Source organism: Leopardus geoffroyi, chromosome B3, assembly GCF_018350155.1.
Source record: "Leopardus geoffroyi isolate Oge1 chromosome B3, O.geoffroyi_Oge1_pat1.0, whole genome shotgun sequence".
NCBI classification, from domain to species: domain Eukaryota; kingdom Metazoa; phylum Chordata; class Mammalia; order Carnivora; family Felidae; genus Leopardus; species Leopardus geoffroyi.
In genome coordinates, this window is record NC_059337.1 from 125,661,797 (window position 1) to 125,671,884 (window position 10,088).

The window sequence follows — 10,088 nt, forward strand, 5'->3', positions numbered from 1 at the left end:
ACATCATAGAGCAGAGATAAGCCACCCCTGCCACGCCCTGTTCACATTTCTGACCCACAAAAGCTATGGTAACAATAAAAAGACTGTTGTTTGATGCCACTTAGTTTTGGGGTGTTTTGCCTTTCAGTAATTGGGATGGTTCCTAAAGTATTTTCTCAAGAAATAGCTATTAAAATGCAAACCCAGTACTTGGAAGGATAAGCTCTTTCAGATGAACACACGCAATCAGTGTATCCAACAGATAGCAAAGCAGGGAAAATGAGCCAAGAGATCCTCTCTTGTTTCACTGACATGACTGCATCACTGCATAAAGAGACACATAAGTTGCTTTCAGAAAACCGAAGGCAGGAAGATAGCAACACCTTGAAGACAGCATGTCTAAAAGGGAAAATACAGCATCAACAGGACAGATGAGGCAGAAGAGTAATGTCTAGCTTCACTTACTTCACAATTCCCCTTATGGTTGGCTCCAAAATCCCTCAACTCGCTCATTAACTGCAAAGTGGTTCATTTATGCCAGTTTCCCACACATACTTGCTTAGTTTTCAAAATTAGCTGGGATCATACAGTAATGAGTGCCAAGGGTAATTCTTACCACCAGGCAAGTTTGAGAAATGCTGAATTATAGAATTTTTAAAGTACATACAACACAGAATAGCAAATGTGGCACCCTTCCCTGAGAATTACAGCTCTGTAGTAAGAACGGACTTAATGTGAGAGCTTCGTGTTTGTAAAAAATGACTAGCATGTTCTAGCAGCCTTGAACCCAGAGAATGTAAATCCCAGCTAAGTCCAATGGCAACGACATGGAGGAAGAAGCTGTAAATATTGGAATTCACTTGCTAATCAGTACTACTAACTATATTAAACATTTTAAGTGTAATTATTTAAAAAATCATAATAAAAAAATCATGTAAAAATCATGTAAAATCTAAGACTATTCAGTGACTGTTTTAATTGATAAAATATAAAATGAGAGATATTAGGTTAAATGTTCATGGTTTTATTCAAGCTATTATTCAATGCAAGCAAGACAAAACGATGGAGCAGGATATATAATCTGGACTATCTGGGACTGAGAAAAGAACAGGAAATGCTACACTACAATGTGAATTACTTCTACTTGAGTAACTAACACTAGTGTCTATGTTGCTTCCAGCCTCACCACCTTCCTCATTATTTTCAGAGGTGACTTGATTACTAATGTAAATACTGGAGTTTTCTTTACAGGAAATATGTTGACAGCCTCCTAAAGGAAGCGTAGGGAGGTTGTTCGGAGTCAGGAATTCACTATATAACTCCCAAGCTCTGCATCATTAGGAGAAGATTTTCATAACACTAGTGTTGGCCCATATCAGTGAACAGCTTATTAATCCCCAAACCCTAGACCCCATAGAGACTGAGAGCAATTCAGGCCCCTTTAAACCCATTCAAATATATTTCTCTATGTTGTGAGACACTTTAGTAGTTACATGTTATAATTTCTGGAATAAAATTGATATCCATCTCAGATTCCAAGAGTTTGCATGTATTGCAATGAATAAAAGAAAATGTCTGTGAAGCTATTATCTGTATCGATGCATACTGGAATTCCAAGTGACAAAAATGGGGAGTCCTTTGTAACATATCAACTTAGAAATCAAATATTCCTCTTTCAGCCGGTGGCAGTATCTAAAGAACTGAGTCTATATTCAACAGCAGAAGAGAACACACCCCTGTTAATCTCAGGCCTGCCTGACTTTCTAGCCAAGAAGTAGAAGGTTCTGGCTGCTCACTGCCTCTCTGAACTACTCTGTTCTGTCCTCCCTAGGGACGTCTCTTACACCAGTGTCACTGCCCTGCCATCCAAAGGCCTGGAGCACCTGAAGGAATTGATAGCAAGAAACACTTGGACTCTAAAGAAACTTCCACTTACCTTGAGTTTCCTTCACCTCACACGGGCTGACCTTTCTTATCCAAGCCACTGCTGTGCTTTTAAGAATCAGAAGAAAATCAGAGGGTAAATACAGGTGTCTGGAAAAAGCAACAAAAGGTTTCAGTGCAAGTTGAATTAATTTCTGGGTTTGGGAAAGGTCTGTGGTTTGAGAGCCAGGTAGAAAGAATGGAAGCATCCATGAGTATCATGAAATCCGTGGGACACAATGACTGCAGACTCAAAGTGACTGCAAATGTGAAATAAGACCAGTGTCACCGGATCACAGCAGGGAGGTGGGGGGGGGGGGGACCATATAGAATCTTGTAGAGATCATACTACATGATTCCTAGTCAACTGGCTTTGTACCCTAGCTCGGCCACTTTCTAGTTGTGTTATTCCAGCTTGCTTACTCAACCTCCCGGAGCCTCTGTGGAGATGGTAATGTTACTATTCACAGAGGGTTTGAGAAGAGTAAATGAGAAACTGAATAGAAAACACCTATCACAATTACCTGGAATATTTTAAATTCTCAAAAAAAACATTAGCTATGGTATGTATTATTTTATTATCAGGCTGCTTACGAGCTGCAAAGGAGGAATGGCCTCTTCTCTCTGTGTTTTGTCTGAATCTTTTCTTCACTTACATTTTTACTCTGCATTATTTCCCCTCTTGTGTCCTAACACCACCTTCATTTATCATTTACTCACTTCTGCTCAGTTTCTATATAATATCTACCAGCTGACTTTCTGACTCCTATTTGCAGTCAGAAATAAAACAGGATCTAGGGGCACCTGGGTGGCTCATTTGGTTGAGCGTCTGACTTCGGCTCAGGTCATGATCTCACGGGTTCATGAGTTCAAGTCTTGTGTCAGGCTCTGTGCTGACAGCTCAGAGACTGGAGCCTGCTTCAGATTCTGTGTGTGTGTGTGTGTGTTCCTCCCCTGCTCGTGCTCTCTCTCTCTCTCTCTCAAAAATAAATAAGTATTTTTTTTTAAAAGAAATAAAATGGGTCTAGTTGTGGGGGCAGAAGCAAAGGGGAAAGTTGAACAGCTGTGCAAAGAAGGCCAGTATGGCCTAATGCCTGCAGAAAGCCAGAAGTCAGGTATGGGGTGGTGAGAGTAGGCTTGATACTGAGGCTGTGTGGCCTCGGGGTAGGAAAGCACCAGGGATGGGTGGGAGGCTAGAGCGTACCTCAAGGGCAGGGTCCAGTTTTCTCATTAACCTCCAAACAAGCTGCAATAGGCAGTCCTTTAGGCATTTTAACCAGAGCCCAATAGATGAATTAACATCTGCTTCTGCAGCTGAAACAAATTAAAGAATCCCTTTTGATGTCAGTATGGCAAGCTAGTGAAAAACTGAATCTCACTTCCATGAGCCTGCCTGCATGATCGTGTCCATTGATTCATTTGTTTGATAAGTATTTATTAAGCACCTAGCACGTGCTTGGCACTGTCCAATCCCATAGCAATGAATAGGTCGGGCAAAAGCCCTCCCGCATTTTGTTTTCAGTCTAGTGGGGGAAGTCAGAAAATAAATAAGCAAGTAAGAAGATATCAGATACTACTACAAAGGAAATAAACACAAAGTAGGACAGTTTATTTAAGGAGATCAGGGAAGGCCTCACTGAGAAAGGAACATTTGAATTGAAAACTGAATAATGAGTAGAAGCAGCTATGCGTTTTTCAGGCAAAGGGAACATGGAGTTCAAAAGCTCTGAATAGTAATAATAATAACCAACACATACATGGCATATCAGTGTTCCAGGTGCTCTTTGTAAGAGTTTTAAAAAATATACTCATCTGATCCTTTAACGACCCTATATGAAATAGATACTCCTTCTACTTTAAAAATGGGGTAAGCCAGGGGCACCTGTGTGGCTCAGTCAATTAAGTGTCCAACTTCAGCTCAGGTCATGATCTTGTGGTTTCTGAGTTCGGGCCCCACGTCGGGCTCTGTGCTGACAGCTCAGAGCCTGGAGCCTGCTTCAGATTCTGTGCCTCCCTCTCTCTCTGCCCCTCCCCCACTCACGCTCTGACTGTCTCTGTTTTTCAATAGTAAATAAATGTTAAAAAATTTTTTTAATAAATAAATAAAAATGGGAAAAGCCAAGCTTCATAGGCCTGCCCAAGGTGAACAGCTAGTAAATGGTAGAACCAAATCCTAACCTAGGCAGACTGACTCTACCATCCATGCTTTTTTACTCATTATTGTTCTTGAACTGGGTGCAGATGAGAAATAAGGGCCAATGTCGCTGTAGTACAGCAGGGGAAGGGGTAGGGTGGGTAATAGGAAGTAATGTAGGAGAAACAAGCCTGACTAGATTATGTAGAATCTTGTCAACTCATGTAGATCACAGTAAGTATTCTGCATATTTTGCTAAGTCCTGGGGGGACCATTAGGGGTTTTCAGCAAGCAGTGACTTCTTTCTGTTGCCTTACAGAATCCTTGAGTCCTTCATGTGTAATGACAGCAGTATTCGGAACCTGCGTCAGAGAAAATCTGTGAATGCTTTGAATGGTCCCTTCGACCAGGAATATGAAGAGTATCTAGGTGACAGCCATGCTGGATACAAGGACAACTCTAAGTTCCAGGATACTCGCAGCAACTCTCATTATTATGTCTTCTTTGAAGAACAAGAAGACGAGATCCTTGGTTTTGGCCAGGAGCTTAAAAACCCACAAGAAGAGACCCTACAGGCCTTCGATAGCCATTATGACTACACTGTGTGTGGAGGCAATGAAGACATGGTGTGTACTCCCAAGTCAGATGAGTTCAACCCCTGTGAAGACATAATGGGCTACAAGTTCCTGAGAATTGTGGTGTGGTTTGTTAGTCTGCTGGCTCTCCTGGGCAATGTCTTTGTCCTGATCATCCTCCTTACCAGCCACTACAAACTGACTGTCCCACGCTTTCTCATGTGCAACTTGGCCTTTGCAGATTTCTGCATGGGGATGTATCTGCTCCTCATTGCCTCTGTAGACCTCTACACTCATTCTGAGTACTACAACCATGCCATTGACTGGCAGACAGGCCCTGGATGCAATGCGGCTGGTTTCTTCACTGTCTTTGCCAGTGAATTGTCCGTGTATACACTGACAGTCATCACTCTGGAGCGCTGGTATGCCATTACCTTCGCCATGCGCCTGGACAGGAAGATGCGCCTCAGGCACGCATATGCCATCATGGTTGGGGGCTGGGTTTGCTGCTTCCTGCTGGCCCTGCTCCCTTTGGTGGGAATAAGCAGCTATGCCAAGGTCAGCATCTGCCTGCCCATGGACACTGAGACACCTCTTGCCCTGGCATATATTATCCTTGTTCTGTTGCTCAACATAGTCGCCTTTATCATTGTCTGCTCCTGTTACGTGAAGATCTACATCACAGTCCGAAATCCCCAGTACAACCCCGGGGACAAAGACACCAAAATTGCGAAAAGGATGGCTGTGTTGATCTTCACTGACTTCATGTGCATGGCTCCAATCTCATTCTATGCTCTGTCAGCACTTATGAACAAGCCTCTCATCACTGTTACCAACTCCAAAATCTTGCTAGTTCTCTTCTATCCACTTAACTCCTGTGCCAATCCATTTCTCTATGCTATTTTCACAAAAGCCTTCCAGAGGGATGTATTTATCCTGCTCAGCAAGTTTGGCATCTGTAAACGCCAGGCTCAGACATACCGAGGCCAGAGGGTTTCTCCAAAGAATAGCACTGGTATTCAGGTCCAAAAGGTTACCCGGAACATGAGGCAAAGTCTCCCCAACATGCAGGATGACTATGAACTGCTTGAAAACTCCCATCTAACCCCAAATAAGCAGAGCCAAATCTCAAAAGAGTATAATCAAACAGTTTTGTAAGCTGTCCCTACACTAGCCACAGTGGTATGGGACTTATAAAAGGCTGGTTTCTTGAACATGCATTCCTAACCCATTACATACACAAGATGACTGACCTAACCCTTGTGCAGGTGATGTTTCATGGGGCAAAATTTCATCTCTGGAGAGAGGTAGCATTAACCTAATCATCTCCCAGAAGGAAGAGAAGCTACCAGCACGTCTGAATCCCAGGTGATATCAAAATAACTGACACTTTCTAGAAGACTTGCTTGATGCTAACTGCAGTGACAACATTGTGTAAGATGCTCAACAAATATCAACTGAACTAGGTCAACACTGAGCTTCTCACTTTTAGATAGCGTTTCATACTGAAGATTCAGCAAATGGAAAATGCTATTAACTTAGCTGGTGACCACAATATAAAATTAGCTTTACGTTGGCTTGGTCCATTTTCACGTTCCCTGATACAACCAAAGAGAATGTGAATTCCTCAAAACTGAAAAGTCAAACAGGACACAGGAGCAGCTATTATGAGGTGAAGGAGGGGAAAGGCTTAGCTTTGTTTTTTCAGACTCTGAAACTACTAATCATCTCTTCACAAGAATCTACCTGATGTGACCCAACTGTTATGTGTTGCCCAGAAAAAAACTGGCAATTTCAGTTTTTATGTGGCTGAGCAAACTAAGAATTGTTCTTCTTGGCTAGTCCCATAGCATAAAAGACGTGAACTCTAGAAATATTTCTAAGCAGCAGCAAGTGGGAATTATGAGCAGAGCACACTAAATCACCCATTGATTAACAAAGCAGGCTGGACGCGAGATAACTGCTGGACCTTGTGCAAATCACTGGGCCACCTCTAAGTCTGTAGAAATGAAGGAGCTTAGGGCACCTTGTGGCTCAGTTGGTTAAGCATCCAACATTTTGATCTTGGCTCAGGTCATGATCTCACAGTTCCTGAGTTCAAGCCCCACACTGGGCTCTGCACTGACAACTCAGAGCCTGCTTGGAATTCTGTCTCTCCCTCTCTCTGCCCTTCCCCCCAATATGTGTGTGTGTGCGCATGCACGCACGTGTGTGTATGTGTGTGTATGTGCTCTCTCTCTCAAAATAAATTTACTTAAAAAAAAAAAGAAATGAAGGAACTTGATGGCCTCTTCCAGTTTTAAATCTCTATGTGTATCCCTTTCCCTTAAAACATGTTTCCATGACAAAGAAAAAAGAAAAGCACTAAGAAAGTAGAATCTGTTTTTCCTATCTTGTAGGGCTGCCATCTATTTCTCTTTGGAGTCTAGAGGTACAACACAGGAAATTTCTTGATTCATTTTTGGTTGTGATATCTGAACCAAACGTTCTATGAAGTGACCCAATTGGGCTGGATCTGAATTACTCATCTAATTACTAGATCTATACAGCTACAATTATCAGGCCAAAACAGGTTAGTATTCATATTATAGAATAAAAGGTAGTTTTGCACATTTTGGTTATTTGGAGTTACTATGTCACTGTGCAGATTCACTTGAAAACATTTAACTTGTCTTCAGGGATTGGTTTCTTTACTTACCTGTTTCCAACCCATAATATAGTACTAAAGCTGTCAAGCACTCAGGTAAAGCGACACTAAAGCTATCAAGAGAAGTTTTTTCTTTCTGAAACTATTAGCTCTTCCCAGCCTGTTGATCATTGGACATAAAATCTGTTCCCCAACAGTGCTCCCTTACTTAAAATGGTTAGGATCTATCTTTATCTATAGATGTACTCTCCAGATTATCTGTCAAGACAGTCCCTTCATTACATCCCCAGCAGAGATGGCATTTGCTTCTCAGTGCTCATGAACCACACCAAGGAATTTGAAGCTTTTGTTGTTGTAAGTCTGTGGAGTGGGATTAGTGGACCCAATGGGGCCCCAGAGATGGTCCCCCTGACTCACCTAGAATCTCCCCATAGCAATACCCATTTCCGATCATCACTGAGACCTCAGCATCTTAATAGAAATACTCTACACACTGAAATCATGACTTATCCACCAGTTCACTTGTAACTAATGAAACTAAACAGATGTGTGATGCTTGTGTTTCTCACCTGTAACATTTTGAAATCTCACATCCTGATAGTGAGTTTTATCCCAAGTAGTTGAAATAACATTTTGGAAACAGTCCTAGAAAAGAAACTTCAACACTGTTGTTACTAAAATTTTCATTCACAACATGAAATAAATTTTCTTCCTTTGAAATAATTGTGCTGAATCCTAGAGTATTGCTTTGTCTAATTTGTGAGCTTCTTTTAGGGTTACCATTACATGTGTTAAAACTCAAGACAGGAAAAAAAACAGTTGAAAAATTTGCTAATTAAATCATATTAAAACAAATTATTGACTGCCAATAACTTAAGTATAAAATTGTGTCTTGATAATAAATGGTCTTTATGTAAAAAACTTATTCATGAGGAATTGAATTATGATCCATTGACCTGCAGTGATGGCTAAGAGAAAATATATGATTAGTGTTGACATTAGGAATTTAAATAGTGCTCTAGTGAAGGTAATAAATCTATAATGCCTGGTTGGAGTTTAATTTATCTGGCAGCTTTCAACTATCTGAAGATAGACCCAAATAACAGGATAAACAGTGTCAGGCCAATCAGAATAGATGTCACAAACTTCATGCCCTAAAGCCTAGACATGTTGCCCATAGGAGTGTCTCTCAAAACACCCTCAAAGTTTATGATTCTTGCTTTATGGATAACCTACTGTATACCAGAAGCAGCCAATTAGAAGAAGAGAGTATAATTCTGGGAAGTACCATGAGAGTGGCAATAAGGCAAAAGTGAGGGCAAAAAATGAAAACTGTATTCAGAATTCAAAACAATAACAGTTTGAAAATAAATACTCTTAACTGCTTGGAGTCTTTGGGGGAAAATGTATAATAACACAGTAGAGGGGACAAGTAAAACTTGGTAGCAATACATTCTGTTTTAAAAGATATAAATGTTCTAGCTCAGAGCAGTGAATGGAGTCCTGGCACCTACCGACCTTCTCTTTCAATTTCCACTGAAATGACAATGAAGAAGTAAAAACTGGGACCAAGCCAAAACCATACTGTGAATAGGGGGAATGGCACCAGAACAGACCAGACTCTGTGGCTTTCTGAAGGATGGAAAGTCTATGGCCTTGAGTTGATAGATAACCGACTGGAGAAGGCTGTGGCCCAGAACGCAATGACCGAATAAGGCTGCAGTTCTAGAGGGATGTGTTCTTCCCTGCATAGTCCTAGACAGACATCTAAGCCTGAAAGTCACAGGACCAAGGGGCTAATTATTTTTTTTTTTTTTTTTTTTTTTAAATTTTTTTTTCAACGTTTATTTATTTTTGAGACAGAGAGAGACAGAGCATGAACGGGGGAGGGGCAGAGAGAGAGGGAGACACAGAATCGGAAACAGGCTCCAGGCTCTGAGCCATCAGCCCAGAGCCCGACGCGGGGCTCGAACTCACGGACCGCGAGATCGTGACCTGGCTGAAGTCGGACGCTTAACCGACTGCGCCACCCAGGCGCCCCCCAAGGGGCTAATTAAAGTAATTAATTGCAAATCTGTTTCATGTGGCCCCCCCATTGACTCTTCCTATGTTAGTTAGAATTCAGTGTTTGCCCCAGGCTGGAATCAACAAAGTGATTGTAAAGGAATTAAGTGATCAGTGTAAATGGGGCCAAGTTCCTGGTCTGGGGCAGTGGCAGATGCAACCCACTCACCTACTTCTGCTCTCACAGCATACAACAGAGCCTGGACATTGACATAGACATCACTATCAGCCCCCCAGTCACGGAAAGGCATCTTGGAGAAAAATACACAACATTAACCTGAGTTATCAATCCTTATCTTTCATTCAAAAATATAGGTGAATAACAACAATTACCAGACATCTGAGGAAAATGAACTGCACATCAATAGCACACAAAAAAAGACCAAATTGAACAAACAGGTCATTTCTCCAGTGGGGGAAAGCACAGTTCAGAGACAGAGTATTTTTTCTTTAATTCTAGTTAGTAATATCAGAGAAATTCAACAAAAAATTGGGTCCTAAAACAATATCAAGCTACTTAAAAAAAAAGTAGTAATAAAAAATGAGGAGTTTTGGCAAATTTAAAATGGGATTGCCAAAGCAAGAGTTTTTGTTTTTTTGTTTTGTTTCTTTGTTTTGAGAAAGAGAGAGAGAGAGAGAGAGAGAGAGAGAGAGATGGTGAGCAGGTGATGGGCAGAAGGGCAGAAAGAGAGAGAGAGAGAGAGAGGAGAGAGAGAATCTAAAGCAGGCTCCATGCTCTGCACAGTACCCGATGCAGGTCTCAGTC

The 10,088-nt window shown here is 41.5% G+C and overlaps 1 protein-coding gene across 6 annotated transcripts in view; it reads left to right on the forward strand.

Annotated features, from left to right (window-relative positions):
* Positions 1-6,731, forward strand: part of TSHR (thyroid stimulating hormone receptor) — a 160,582-nt gene extending 153,851 nt beyond the window's left edge. For all 6 annotated transcript variants that reach the window (XM_045451759.1, XM_045451761.1, XM_045451763.1 and 3 more), the window contains 2 exons: positions 1,811-1,999; positions 4,356-6,731. In XM_045451759.1, coding sequence (XP_045307715.1) covers positions 1,811-1,999; positions 4,356-5,769 — 1,603 coding nt within the window. In that variant the 3' untranslated portion in view covers positions 5,770-6,731. The remainder of the gene's footprint in view (positions 1-1,810; positions 2,000-4,355) is intronic.
* The last annotated feature ends 3,357 nt before the right edge of the window (positions 6,732-10,088 follow it).